At 27.4% G+C, this 14,353-nt stretch overlaps 4 protein-coding genes and 1 non-coding gene across 5 annotated transcripts; 1 reads left to right on the top strand and 4 right to left on the bottom strand.

Moving 5' to 3' along the window:
- Nucleotides 1–94: 94 nt before the first annotated feature.
- LOC114929360 (uncharacterized) lies at nt 95–1,693 on the bottom strand. Its single transcript, XM_029300952.2, has 5 exons — nt 1,522–1,693; nt 1,285–1,412; nt 860–1,189; nt 505–772; nt 95–403 (listed from the first exon to the last, which is right to left on the bottom strand). Exons 1-5 carry the CDS (start codon nt 1,563–1,565, stop codon nt 322–324), a joined length of 852 nt encoding a protein of 283 aa, XP_029156785.1. The 5' UTR covers nt 1,566–1,693; the 3' UTR covers nt 95–321.
- Nucleotides 1,694–1,954: 261 nt separating this feature from the next.
- TRNAQ-CUG (transfer RNA glutamine (anticodon CUG)) lies at nt 1,955–2,026 on the bottom strand. The gene has a single exon. It is a non-coding gene; the product is annotated as a tRNA-Gln (tRNA).
- A 233-nt stretch (nt 2,027–2,259) lies between these two features.
- On the bottom strand, nt 2,260–3,960 carry LOC114939989 (THUMP domain-containing protein 1). The gene is made up of 5 exons (XM_029314832.2): nt 3,660–3,960; nt 3,364–3,525; nt 3,022–3,266; nt 2,719–2,935; nt 2,260–2,602 (listed from the first exon to the last, which is right to left on the bottom strand). Exons 1-5 carry the CDS (start codon nt 3,849–3,851, stop codon nt 2,405–2,407), a joined length of 1,014 nt encoding a protein of 337 aa, XP_029170665.2. The 5' UTR covers nt 3,852–3,960; the 3' UTR covers nt 2,260–2,404.
- A 2,236-nt stretch (nt 3,961–6,196) lies between these two features.
- Nucleotides 6,197–11,278, bottom strand: Neos (nuclear receptor coactivator protein neosin). Its single transcript, XM_029320561.2, has 7 exons — nt 10,913–11,278; nt 10,296–10,531; nt 9,303–10,119; nt 8,701–8,778; nt 8,424–8,623; nt 7,796–8,227; nt 6,197–6,916 (listed from the first exon to the last, which is right to left on the bottom strand). Exons 2-7 carry the CDS (start codon nt 10,528–10,530, stop codon nt 6,708–6,710), a joined length of 1,971 nt encoding a protein of 656 aa, XP_029176394.1. The 5' UTR covers nt 10,531; nt 10,913–11,278; the 3' UTR covers nt 6,197–6,707.
- A 436-nt stretch (nt 11,279–11,714) lies between these two features.
- Nucleotides 11,715–13,550, top strand: elm (calcineurin like EF-hand protein 1 elm). The gene is made up of 4 exons (XM_029313767.2): nt 11,715–12,090; nt 12,243–12,506; nt 12,713–12,806; nt 12,967–13,550. Exons 1-4 carry the CDS (start codon nt 12,024–12,026, stop codon nt 13,109–13,111), a joined length of 570 nt encoding a protein of 189 aa, XP_029169600.1. The 5' UTR covers nt 11,715–12,023; the 3' UTR covers nt 13,112–13,550.
- The last annotated feature ends 803 nt before the right edge of the window (nt 13,551–14,353 follow it).

The raw sequence follows: 14,353 nt of genomic DNA, 5'->3' as shown, positions 1-14,353 counted from the left end.
CATCATTTTTTTAAAATACTTATATCAAATATATATCTATAATTTAGAAAATACCTATAATTATAATAAAATAATTAGTTTTTATATAAATATATATGATATAATAATATAATAATCCTATGTTTATTTCTTTTCTGAAAATACATGTATAAATTTTAATATAAAAAATATGCTATAACAAGAGCCAAATTTTATTTGTTCAGATATAGAGAAAATAACTTTGTTGGCATGTAAAAAAAGATTTTATTTATAATTATTATTTCATGTTGTTATTTTCTCTCTGTCTGAGCAATATTTTATATAAACTATAAATACATCAATTTATTTATTTTCAGTATGCATTAATGATAATGAAGCATTTTTCAATATCATTGCTTGTAAATTGCATAGTGTTTCTTTCAATCTGAAAAATATAAATAAATACATAATATACAATCTCTTACACATATATAAGATTAATTTAAAATAAAAATAACTGTGTTATATATAATTACACACACTTACTTCTTCTCAAGATCCTCGATTTCATTTAATGTTTCAACAAAATTCTTCAAGCCATCATTAACAGCGCAATATGTTTCGCCTTTTGATCCAATTAAATTTATGATGCTCTTTAAGGTATTCGAACATTTTGTTAATATTTCTCGAGTTCTTTCCCACTCCTCTTGCGTTTTAGGAAGTATTATTCCATTACACCGCAATACATCCATAGGTTGTAAGAAAGATTGTAACTTAGATAGCAAATCTTCCACACTCTTAAATGTTTCATGTTCTGTAAAAATAAATAAAATATATTTTATGTAAATTTTAATAATTACATATGAATAAGGTTAATATAATTTTGAAGTTTAAATCTTACTGGTACACTCTTTTACTGCGGCTAATTGTGCATCTACCTCTTTTTGTGCCAAGGATAAGTTTATTATATCACGCACTCTTATTTTGAGTTTTATCAATTTTTTTGTATCTTGATCAATCTGTTGTACTATAGTAGCTAATTGTGTGACCATCAAATGCTTCTTCTCTTCAGTCCGTTTTTTTATTATAAGATCCATCATCATAGCTTGCAAATATTCATCATAAAGAAGTCCAAATTCTATGTCTTTGGATTCAGTATCTACATTCTTTGATAAATGCAATGGCATAGTTGACTGCCTGCTGTTTACTGCGATCTTCTTTTTCACTTGATCTACAAAAAATAATAGTACATAATATTATACTAATGCAGCAAAATAAAGCAATCAAACAAAATTGAACAAAATAAAATATTCATGAAACTCTTACTCATTGTCAGCGTGATGTCCCCTGGCATCATAGTTGTTCTATTACGAGAAGTTCCACTTCTTGGTACATTGGATGTGACATCTGACAGAATCCTGCCTCCAATCTCTGATACGTTTGGGTCGTTAATTCTATGGAAAAAAAAAAATAATAATTTTACAAAATTGAGATATAAACTTTACAGTATATCACAGGCAGTACTTCATATTTGACAGAAATTTCGATAAAATAATGACTTACCTTCGACGACTTGATTTTGGAGTGCCTTTTAACTCCTTCTGCATTTTTCGCACCAGGCTCTCGAGACTTATAAATAATTTGTACCTACTAAAGTCGTTTATTTTTTTCTCTCCTTTCCCTCCAATATCTTGAAGATGTTTACATCAACACAAATTTAAAGGTTGCGTTCGAAAATTTACGCGTCAGAGCAGAGTGACTTCTGATTGGTTAATTGGAAACCTCGATGGCCAATCAGCTGATAGATGACGATGATAAGGTCTGTTCATTCTACTTGCACTCTTTAGAACATTTGCACTTTTTTTCTTTTATTTTAATTTCTTAATTTAGGTGAACCGAAATATATATGCAAAAATATATGCATCCAAATATAAAAAAAAATGTTATTCTAGATTTTAACGTTAAATAAAAATTAAAAATATGTATTGTAAAATTTAGGTCCCACCGAGATTTGAACTCGGATCGCTGGATTCAGAGTCCAGAGTGCTAACCATTACACCATGGGACCACGCTTGAAAATTTCTTTTCGTGTTCCTTATTTTACACAATAAACTAATGTATAATATTTATAAATAAAATAACGAGATATACACACATAATTCTAAGCAAAATTGTTAAAAAAAATATAATTTATATTTAATAATTTTCACATATACAGATAGAATTACACAGTTGTATATATATATATATGTAAAAATATATTATACTAATAATTTTAATAAAATTAGTAAAGAATACAAAAATATTTTATTACATACGTAATGTTTATTTATAAATAGTTAATACATTTCTATAAAATATAAAATACATATATATACACACAGTGATTATAAATGTATTATATATTTTATACATATATCACAAGTTTATAAGTATTGATAATTTTTTAAGTCTCGAGTTTAATTTGTTCTTTTTCTCCAATTTCTGTATCCAAGTTTTTGTCATCAGATTCCTCTGCTTCTTGTGCACTTGATGTAACTGTATCTAAATCCTTTTCACTTTTTGTATCTATTGATTCTGTTTTTACATCTATTGATTCTGTTTTTACATCTATTGACTCTGCTGCTTCTTTATTGGAAATTACCTAAAGATTTTATTTTTGTCAAGTATATTTTTAACAATACACATTAAAAATTGATAGTTAATAAATAATAATTAAGAATAAATCCTTATAAAAGAACAATTTAGAAACATTCTTACCTTATTTTTTGTACTATTACATATTTCAAAAAGATTATATTTCTTAAACTTGTAATAATTTGGAGCAATAGAAAACAAACAGACTCCACGTACAACTTCAACAACCACGGCTATCTCTGGATTAGTCAAGTCTGCTTTATGAGCTCGATTCTTTGTTATAATACCTGCCAAATCTTCGATAATCTCATATTTCTTAATGCTGTTATTATTGCGACGACTAAAACATAATCAGTTTATAAATAAGAGAGAAAAGCAAAGATAATTAATTTTTGTGCAAAACACCCATAATGTCTTATAACTTACTTAACTACAATGCTGAATGTTTTAGGTTCTTGAGTAAAATACTTTTTAAGTAAAGTATTCGCTTTCGTTCTTATGTCATCCATATATGCTTTGCATATAAGTTCTATTGGAAGTAATCTTAATAAGTATCTAGTACACTGTTCCTTGGTTGCATCCAACTTAGTAAGAATTTTAGTGACTAGTTCTAATGGATTTGGTAAGGTACTTGCTATAAAAATCAAATTTTTAGCACCTGTGTCTACTGCCTATAGAAAAATAGTAATACGAAATTAATAAATACATAGTATTTTCTCAGAGAAAAAAATGTTGTTAATGTTGAGCAATCTAATATTAAGAACATACTTGAAATTTTCGAGAAGATAAGGGCATTTCATGCTCTGTTCTAAGTTCATTGATCTCTTTCTCCAGAGCAGTGGATATATCTTCATTTTCATCGGTATTTTCTGAAGATTCATTAGTCTCTTTCTTAACAAGTGTATTTGTAGTACTTGATATCTCAGATTCCTTCAAATAAGAAAAATATTATATTTATATATGATATACATGTAGCAAGTTTTTAAATCTGCTATATATATATAGATTTTTTCCATTTCTATATTTATTTATAATACCTATATTTATTTATAATACCTAAATACCTTATTTGCGTCCAATTTCTCATCTGCAAATAGGTTAAGTAATTTGTAGGCGTCAGTAACGCAGCCTTTTTCGTGAAAGTTGCATGTACACAAAAATCCCGTCATACCAGGTTCTAATATTAATTGTTTACGTTTTTTATAATTATTATGTTGACCAACAACATACTTCTTTCTCTTCTGTGTTTTATCCATATTCCGCTGAATTTGTTTATCTTCCGTGACTCTCTCTCTCTCTCTCTTTTCTCACTCTTTCTCTCTCTGCGTAATGACAGATGGCGGAATATTTGTATTGTATACTGTAAAGTAAACCGTTTATTTTAACTTTTTCAAGTCAAAAGCACTCGAAAAAGAGATACTTTGTTTATTGTACATAAAAATTTTATTTTTTAATTGTGCATGTGTGTGTGTATTTTATTTATTAATTTACTTAATAATTTAAACTTTTATAACAATATTACAATATTTCTTCAAGATTATTTTTGTAAATTGTTTTAGGTTGACGGATAATAGAAATTGATAAATAATTCTGTGCTTTCTTTAGACTAATAAGTTAGAAAATATGGACAGTTTCAAGAAAATGGACTGTATGGGTGAAGATTCCAGTCAAAATCAGATATGAGCTTCGAAAATGACTCTTTCGACTCACAATCAGAGTCTGATTTGTGGTTTGATTCAAATTCATCCTCAAATTGGGACATTATAGTTAAATTTTTTCCAGAACCTTGTTTACCAAATCGATTCGAACTAGAGGATCTATTAAAAGGTCCATTTTAACTTCCTCGACCCCAAATCTTTCACTGCAATCTTTTGATCAAACCGATGAAAATATAGAAATGGTGGATAGGCATGTTGGAGAAGAATCATGCACAAATGCCATGTTTGTCAGACAATGTTGCATAAATAATTGCATTACAGTCATATCACGTGATATTGTTGAAATATATAGAAAAACGTTTCAACAGTATAGTGAACAGGAACAAGAACTTATGATCATAGCACATCTTGTATGTTCCAGGCAAAATGTTAAATTTTCTGACTATTACAAGTCAAAAAGAATAAATAATGAAGAAACAGATATCCATGGACGTAAGACATTATTCTTACATGATTTAGAATATACAAAATATAATCAATTTGTAGCTCAATTTAATAAATATGAATTAGCACCTTATATACAGGGGCTTGCTGAAAAAGTTCCTGTTTTCCAAAATTTAACAATTTAGTAATTATTAATATTAATAGTAATTATTATAATTACTCGAAAAATATAGTAATTTGTTGGATTTTAGTACTTTATAGAAGATATTTCTATTATTTTTTGTATATTTTACACTAATTTCTATATATTTTATGGAAATGTGCTACAGTTTAAGAACTTCTAAGTAATGCAATTAATGAATCTATATAAGTATACATACATATATATATACATTGCAAAAATACATAAATAGATTATCTATAAATGAGTTCTGGTCTATCCTTTGGAAAGATGAAAGCATTTAATTATATTCTTTAATCACATTCAGCTTCTATATGCATTGCAATCATAAAAATGATTTAATTAAAAAAAAAAACAAAAAAAAACAAAGATATTTTCTTCAAAAGGAAGACAAGTTATAATATTCATAATTGACAGTTAAATTTACATATTTTCTGTTTTTAATTTATCAGAAGAGCTTATCCTTATTAATATTTGTTTTATTTTGCTACTCATATATATATATATATATATATATATATATATATATATACATATACTATAATAGATTGGAATAAATTGTTAATAATAAGAAATTTTATTAATTTATTTATTTATATCTTCAAACTTAATAAAAATTTATTGTTTTGCTGCTGCTAATAAAGAATACAATATTAATAAATACTATTATTGATAAAGTAGAAGGCTCTGATATTGAATATTTAGAAGTAGAGGAGGAATGGATTAATTAAGAGCCAAACGCGATAATAGAGGTATGCAAATTTATTCTTTATATCATATTTTTAACAGTTGCTGATAATGGTCCAAAAGAGATTAAAATAAACAATAAATAATATGAAACTTTGATATGAAGAAATAATTTGCACATCAATCGCTTGGTTCTTAATTAGTCTGTTCTTTATTTGCAAATATATAATAATTACTTTTTAATAATATAACAATGTAATATATAATTAGTAATTAATTGTATGAATTTTTGTATTGTAAAAATGTAGTGCATTTTTGTTATAATAGATTCAAAGAATATATAATAACAATGTCTTACTAATAAATTTTATACAAATGTCATTTTGTATTATTTTAATTTAAATAATAATTGGAAAGAATTTTAAAGTACATTTATAATACACATTGATAGGTATTTATATTGCAATTAGGTTTTTATATTGAGATTTGGGATGATACCCTACATAGGAACATGAATATTAAAATGGTTTTTATACAATAAAGAGAGAACGTATTTTTAATTATATCATACATATTTATATATGACATTTATAATTCTAAATTGTATAAAAACTGATTTTACATAAAAATGTGATAGTGAAAAATAAGTTTTTATTTCGAATAAAAAAAATGTGTGTTTGTGTATGGCATTTTATGTGTTTTATCTAATTACATTCATCCATTCAAGTATTGAATGTGTACAGAATATACACATTACATTTGTTTGATAAATACAATGTATTTTTTAAAGCATATCCAGTTCAAACATATATAATCTGCTACTATGTATTCAAGAGAAATATATTATCAACGATACCATATGTGTAGATAATAACAATCATCATCGATTATAATTGTTGTGCTTTTAGAGTTATCTCTATTTAAACGTCTTATCTTTCATCATTTATCATTTATCATTTTACAATGGTTAATATACAATGTACTAAAATATTACTTGTATTCGCAATGCATTGCATCTCTAATTTTTCTTTTAATAATTAAGTTTTCGCGATTATATATCTTTAGTATCGAATAAAATCAAGAAATAAAGAATATTAAAAATTATATCAGACCAAATGTCAATTAAATTTATATATTGATTTTTAAAATCTACCAATATTAGAGAAAGCAGCAAATAATGGAGCTCCACTCGTCGTCGCGGTTGGTGGTTGTTGATCGCCAATATTTTTCAATAGATTACCTTGCAATAGACTGTCAAGAGCTTTCTGAACTGTCGGATCGTTTAGAAGAGGCGATGGCGAAACTCCCGTGGATGCGGTCGTCGTAGATGAAGATGTGGCTGTGTTTGATGCTATCGGCATAACGTGCATTTATGAAGTTCGTGCTTTCAACATCGTTTGAGTGAATTTTCTACAGTATTGTACGTGTTCTCATTAAATATTGTTCATGCATCTATTTGTTAAATACAGTCATGACATTTAGGCTTTTAACTTGTGAATGTTTTTAGCTTAAAAAATTACATTCTCAAATATTTGTAATATGCAAATATCAATAAGCGATCAACACAATGTGTACTTTAAATTTTGCCAATTAGATTCTTTATACATATATATACAGGGTGTTTATGCAATTTTATAAAAAAATTTTCTATACATTTAAATTGCAGTTATCAAGTGTGTGTTTTTCTAGCATTTAATATTGATTTATTAATTAAATTTACTTAAAATTAATTTGGATAATAATAAAGTATGATACATTATCATATCTAAACGCTAAAAATATGTACAAAAATATAAAATAAAAATACAAAACAAAAATAATTTAACTCTTCTTTAAGAAATATTAATTTATTTAAATAATTTATTAAATTATTATTTATTTATTAAATAAATAGAACACTAATTTATTTAAATATTACCTATTTAAAAATTTAATAATTTTCTATGAAACTTATATAAGATGTTGATACTAAAAATAGATTGTCAATAAAAAAATCACAAATAAAAACTTAAATATTGCAAATAAATATTAGACATACATTTCTTAAGTTACATGCTCAAAAAGGCAATTTTTTAAAAATTCCCTACATGCGAATTAAGTTCCATGAGAATTCTCTGATTTTTCAAGTTCGAAAAAAATTCTTTAAGAATACCAAGTTTTCAAGGTTCTTAGTATACACCCTGTATATGTATATTTATATATACATATATATGATCTGTTTCATCTTTACCTGTTCCCCAATTAGTTGGAGGAACTGGAGCTGGTGCCGTAGCTGGTGGCGGTACCGGACTTGGTTCCGCCGCTGCCGGCACGTTTGTTTTACTGTTATTCAGGATATTCAGTATTCTCGTCTGCAGCTCGGCTTGTTTCGGATCGCTGATCGACGTGAGCGGAGTCTTTACCGGCAAATCCTTCGCGTCGCCCAATTCAACTTGCACCTGCTCCTCGCGTTTCATCTCGAGATACTTTATGACCCGGTCGTACTGCAGGACCGTAAGCTGATGATTGTCTGCCAGCATGTTTAGTAAAACTTGTATAGCATCCGGATGACGCTCGCTCGCCAGAGGTGTATTTAGAGGAACCGAACGACCGCCCGCTTTGTAGTTCGTGAAATCTCGCGAGATTAAATTTATGGCATCTTCTACTGGCATGTTTCTGTGTTCTACAATATAAGGACAAGATATAATTAATTTGTGTTTTAATAAATTATTAATATAATTATATTATTAATATAGTTATAATTAAAAATTATATTACAATTATATATTGTTATAATTATTAATATAGTTATTATTATTATGATAAACGAATTTTAATGAACATTAATTCATAATTAACGTTTTATTGAAATTCCTTACCTTGTGGTAAACCATGTAAAATATTCAATGTCAAGGAATGGTGTTCGTGATTGATGGGTGTTACTACTACGGCGTATAGACAGCCACGACTTGCGATGTTCCCTAAAACACGACTTAAGGGAACGTCTTCATTCGGAAACAGTAGGTCCACCATTAGACCGATTTGCTTCAATCGTAATTCGATGTCTTCCGCATATTTCCTGCAATTTAATAAACAATGTTAAATAATATAAATATCTCTATGTAATTATAAACATATAAAGAATTAACATCTTACGTTAACGCTTTATTGACAACTATAATCTCACAGTCATTCTTCTCAGTTGCGAGGTAATCTACTGATGCACTGATATTTCTGTAAAATTTAATCATTTTAATATTCACATTAATCTTTTATTTATCTCTTTAACAGTCAATCTGTTAAATTAATATAAACACTGATGATAATTGCACTAAAATAAGTATAAATTAGCCAGCAAAACTTTATTGGTTACTATACTACTGAAGCAAAATATAAATATATAAGAGAGACCCAGCATGCATTATGTCCTTGGCAGAACGGACAGAAGCAAAACATAGGGGAATTTTTCCTTTTTATTATGTTTATCTTTCAGGCAAGGTTAGGCTATTGACAATTGCCAACCAATGACACTAATACATATACAAGAAAAGGACACAGATTCACCAATGTTCCCCCCCTCCCTCTCCATTTTGCTAAATCCTTATATCTTAAGAAAATATATAGCATACTGAGTTTCTTATATATCTATAGATGTAAAAATTTTCAAAAATAAAAATAAAATTTTTTAATTATTATGCGTTATTAAAAATTATTTGCTCGACCATTAATGACCATTTATTCAAATAAAATGTCTTTACCCAAAACTTGCATTTGCATCTCTTGTCCCAGAAGTCTTGAAATCATCATATCGATTTCCACCATCATTAAATGAATCTCTGGTAAAATTATTGCCACGTCTATCTCCTTGTTTGTGATCCCAATTTGCTTTGTCCTCCATTCGATTACCTCTATTAATTGGACTTCGATCTCTAAAATTATTCGCGTTGTTTGGATTGTTCGGATTATTCTTGTTTCTATTTTTTCCACCCCTCGTCCCTCGTGCTCTGTGATGGGTATTACCACCAGTATTACCAGAACCAGCATTTTGATTTTGGTTATTGCCTGGATTAGTTTGATTTCGATTCTGATTTCCTCCAGGCCTATTCTGATTTCCCATCTGATTATTATTTCCAAACTGATTGTTGACACCTCTGTTTTGATTGCTCTGACCAGCGAATTGATCGTTTCCGCGATTTAGATTACCTACATTGAATTGATTGTTTCCACGATTTTGAGAGGTATTATTAAAAGGATCATTTCCATTGTTATTATTGTTATGTTTTCCATTATATTGGTCATTGTCGCTATTTCCTGTTTGATTTCCATCATCAAAGTTACTATTCCCGCTCCTATTCTGAATGTTTAAGTCCTTTTGATTGTTACCAAAAGTACTGTCATTTCCAAAATTCTGATTTATCCCAACATAATTTGGTTTATTTGCACCAAAAGTGTCAGCCGTGTTATTGAATTGATTATTCATAGCATTAAATTGATTATTCAGTCCAGTCATTTGCTTTGCATTTGAATTTCCTGGATTTCCAATAGACTGATTATCCTTTTTCGCTGGTCTGACATCTATAAAAAGAAATATAAGCAAATGAGGAAATATACATCTTTTTTCTCGAAATAAATAACATTGAATAATATTAAGAAAGAAGATCCTTAATTAAATAAAAAAATAATATAATTAAATCTGAGAAAAATATTACAATTGAATATGCAACTTTGTGTAATGTATTTCTATGATATACCTATACGTCTGCCTTTGAACTGTGCACCATCTTCATTTTGTATAGCTTTCTGAGCAGATTGTTCATCTTCAAATTGTACAAATCCAAAGCCTCTGTTTATTATGGACGCTATAACAGTTCCATATTTGGAGAAATGTTCTTCCAATTCTAACTTTGTGACATCGTCAGTTTGTAAATGGCCAACAAATATACGACTAGATGCAGTAGCAGGATCTTTTAAAAGTCTGGCACTCATCCTGATTTTATAATACAGAAAAGAATCTTTTTAGTATAGTTAAAATTTTAAAAGTTCTTCGTATAAATATTATAATATAAAAATGTGATTTTAGATTTAATATAATTTATTACATATCTGTGTTTATATTTTAAAGTTTACTAAAATGTTTAATTTCCTATAATATTCAGATTAAAATACAAAAAAAAACAAAACAATTTTGATTATTAGAGAATGACAACTCATTATTAGAGACTAGCATAAATGTTACAATAGTTACATAATTTTAGTTACAACGTTATTAAAATTTTAATACTTGTACACGTATAATTAGCAGATATATCGAATTGTATACTTATGTTTTGCACTTATATATAGACAAATAAAATAACTTCTCGCTTACTTTTCGATGATAGCTCGATCGCTCCGTAAAAGAGAGTCTCTAAACTTAAAACTCTCTAAATCCTAATAATTTGGAACACAATATAAACTCAGTAAATTCAATAAGTTCTGTAAATTCTGTCAAAAAAATTCGAGGACATCCTCGTGAAAGCTCCTACAATTGTGTATCCGAACCCTTCGACACCATATTATTAAAATATTGAATTATGTCCGGGATTTAAACTGACTTGATTGCGCATCAATTGAATTAATTCTACGCACTATATTAAATTACAACTATATTGAAACTTCGGTCACTGTTTATTGTTTGCGTGCAAAATCGTTTGTCGATTTACGAAGGAGCCATCTTGCCGAAGCGTACATCAGTTTCCGGCATGAATTATGAATCGAACGAAGATGAGAGACTCGGGAGAGAATCGCGGATCTTCGCCTTTATGTCACATGTACGCGACAAAAATTCATCAAGCGCTCCGATTGGCTGTTGGATAAAAAATTCCTAGAGTTACAATAGGGATTTATTTAGAATTATTATAACAAAAGATATCAATAAAAAGAATTATATAAAAATCAATATATTATAATGTAAATATTAATTTTAATTTTATTATTACAATTCATATTTTTAATTATTATTCTTGATTAATATTTATAATAAAAAAATTTAATATTTTAATATTTTGAGATAAATTTTTGAATAATTTATCAAATAATATCTGTAATTTATTAATATTTGAAATTTACAAAGAGAATTGCAAGAATATTTTATACGGTAGAAATGATTGAATGCAATGTGAATGCTCCCTAATAATTTATTTGACCAATTCGTAATATTTTTCATTTTATCGAACGCGGAATATCTTGTTCGATGAGTTGTCAGATTTTTTGCAGTTCTTCGACACCCTTTGAACTGTTCCAGCCGTAGTTCACGTGCTCGAATCATTTCTGTCATCTGTCATCGCATCTGTCATCCTCGTTTAGAGACAGTCATATGATTTGGTTACGTGCTCTCAACACATTCAGTTCTTTGCGTGTCTCGCAAACGTATGTAAATAGTACAGCGCGTCCCATCCGATAAATCCAAGTCTGTATTTTGGTATAAAAAAGGGGGAAAAATGGGTAATAGATCCAGTCTTCTTCTGCGGGAGGATGAAATAGCGCAGATACAGAATGCAACTGGTTGTAAGTATCTCTTTGTTTCTTATCTGATAATCTCTTATCATTCTTTTTTTTCACGGCAAGACTAAACAATATATGAGAAAGAAAATATAAAAATTAAAAAAAATAAATATATATAAATAAAATATAATTTTTGTGCATTTCTGCTTTTACAGTTACACCAAATCAAATAGAACGGCTGTACAGTCGTTTCACGAGTCTGGATCGTGGCGATTGTGGAACCCTCAGCCGAGAGGATTTTCTTAGGATCCCAGAACTGGCGATAAATCCGCTTGGTGAGAGAATAGTGAACGCCTTTTTCGAGGAGAGCGGAAACGACAGAGTGAATTTCTTGCAATTCATGCAAGTCCTGGCTCGTTTTAGACCAATAAAGAAGAACAGTCCTAATCGATTGAACTCCAGGCAGCAAAAGTTGAGATGTAAATATCGCATGTGAAGAAGTAATAGGATTGTGCAAAATTTTTCCTAAATCTTTTTCCTATGAAATCAAGCATAAATACTAGAAAAGTCCAATATTGATTCAATTCAATTTTTTTGTTATCTAATTAAAATGTAATAATATTCCATATTCTTTTTGAATATTAGGTATCTATACAATTCTTAATCTCTAAATCCTATTTTTCAGTTGCATTTAAAATGTATGACTTGGACAACGACGATTTGATCTCCAAGGATGAATTACTTGCTATTTTACATATGATGGTTGGCGCCAATATTAGGTAAAGATTACACATTTTCTTATTATATATCGATATTTGATCCTATACAGATACATTTTTGTAATCGTGCTCAAATATGTAACAAAAGCAAAACATTAGATGATAATTTAATATATACAATATGATATGTAATAAATGCATATATATATATATATTGCAGCGAGGAGCAATTAACCAGCATTGCGGAACGAACTATACTGGAAGCTGATGAAAATGGTGATGGAATGATATCCTTTGAAGAGTTTTGCAAAGCATTGGACCGTACAGATGTTGAGCAAAAGATGTCTATAAGATTTCTCAGTTGAATTAAATATTATATACCAAATATAATGTAAAATTTATATTATATTTATAGAAATAGGTGTTGAGAAATTATATAGTGAATTTCTATTGCAAAATTATCTATTACAAGAAAATTAATTTTCTATTACATTAATTATAAAATTATGCAAAATATTTATAGATACATCTCTTATTATGTAAATAATATGTAAATAATTCTTATATACTACTGTTTCCATCAAGATGTGGAATGTCAATATAAGTGGAAACAATTTTCCATACTTGCTTGAATATAGCATTGTTTTTATTCCTGATAATAGTCAATACGTAATTAAAATAAAAAAAGAAAAGTGTATGACAAAATTTAGTTTCGGTGTTAAATTGTGCTAATAAAAATAGATAATTGTATAAAGTAAATGTGTTAAAAAAAATTCGTAATAAAGATTTGCGTTTAAATTGTAACTTAATATTGTTAAATAATTATAAGTAATATGTTATCTTTAAATTTATCACATATGCTTGTTTTCCATTGATTCAATACTATACAGATGGAATAAACAAAAAAACAATATATATGAATACAGTTTTTAAAATACATGTGAATAGAAAATTAATACATTAAAAAAGAAATATCTTTTTTATAATTTGTTTTTAAATATACAAATACATTTCTAGAAATTTTCTTTTTTTACAAATATAAAAGTATGCTATAAAATAAAGAGTGAGAAAGAATATAAATAAAAAATTTTTATGATAAATGCTTCAAAAAATTTAATTATTTTGCAACAACCTGTCTCAAAAATATTTTCAACAATTCTAACATAAAAGTCTATATCAGAGAGAAAATATAATCAATCATATTTCGAAAAAATCGTGAAAATTGTGCAATATTTCACAATAAAAATAAATAATGATATAAATATAAAAATGTCACATTTAAAATAATTTGTACATTAAAATAATAATTGTAGCAAAAATATATATATCTAACATTATATTTTATTTATTCTCTAAATATGAGAAATAATGTGCATTTTTATAAGCATATTAAATATATTAAAAATGTTATTGTGTATTTCTCTCAGATACGAAAAATTATTATAGCATCGTATGTTTTATTCCAAAAATATAAGGAATATAAATATTTTTTGTTTTACATTTCAAACCATTACTTTTTCATGTATTTTGTATTTTAAATATATCTGATAACAAATCTTATCTAAGAAAACACACACACACACATATACACTCCTTTTTTCTCTCTC

Source organism: Nylanderia fulva, unplaced genomic scaffold, assembly GCF_048542155.1.
Source record: "Nylanderia fulva isolate GAGA-0341 unplaced genomic scaffold, ASM4854215v1 Scaffold3, whole genome shotgun sequence".
Lineage (NCBI taxonomy): Eukaryota > Metazoa > Arthropoda > Insecta > Hymenoptera > Formicidae > Nylanderia > Nylanderia fulva.
This window is presented reverse-complemented; position numbering and strand designations above follow the sequence as displayed.

Excerpts from the sequence above, each read along its gene's own strand:
- LOC114929360 (XM_029300952.2), bottom strand. The coding sequence starts at position 1,565 with ATGCAGAAGGAGTTAAAAGGCACTCCAAAATCAAGTCGTCGAAG. Across the intron at positions 1,413-1,521 it reads CCAAAATCAAGTCGTCGAAG|AATTAACGACCCAAACGTAT; the intron begins GTAAGTCATTAT and ends TTTTTTCCATAG. Across the intron at positions 404-504 it reads ATCGAGGATCTTGAGAAGAA|ATTGAAAGAAACACTATGCA; the intron begins GTAAGTGTGTGT and ends TATATTTTTCAG.
- Neos (XM_029320561.2), bottom strand. The coding sequence starts at position 10,530 with ATGAGTGCCAGACTTTTAAAAGATCCTGCTACTGCATCTAGTCGTATA. Across the intron at positions 10,120-10,295 it reads GTTCAAAGGCAGACGTATAG|ATGTCAGACCAGCGAAAAAG; the intron begins GTATATCATAGA and ends TTCTTTTTATAG. Across the intron at positions 8,779-9,302 it reads GATGCAAATGCAAGTTTTGG|AAATATCAGTGCATCAGTAG; the intron begins GTAAAGACATTT and ends TAAATTTTACAG.
- elm (XM_029313767.2), top strand. The coding sequence starts at position 12,024 with ATGGGTAATAGATCCAGTCTTCTTCTGCGGGAGGATGAAATAGCGCAG. Across the intron at positions 12,091-12,242 it reads GATACAGAATGCAACTGGTT|TTACACCAAATCAAATAGAA; the intron begins GTAAGTATCTCT and ends CTGCTTTTACAG. Across the intron at positions 12,507-12,712 it reads CAGGCAGCAAAAGTTGAGAT|TTGCATTTAAAATGTATGAC; the intron begins GTAAATATCGCA and ends CCTATTTTTCAG.
- LOC114939989 (XM_029314832.2), bottom strand. The coding sequence starts at position 3,851 with ATGGATAAAACACAGAAGAGAAAGAAGTATGTTGTTGGTCAACATAAT. Across the intron at positions 3,267-3,363 it reads TATCTTCTCGAAAATTTCAA|GCAGTAGACACAGGTGCTAA; the intron begins GTATGTTCTTAA and ends ATTTTTCTATAG. Across the intron at positions 2,603-2,718 it reads GTAATAGTACAAAAAATAAG|GTAATTTCCAATAAAGAAGC; the intron begins GTAAGAATGTTT and ends TAAAATCTTTAG.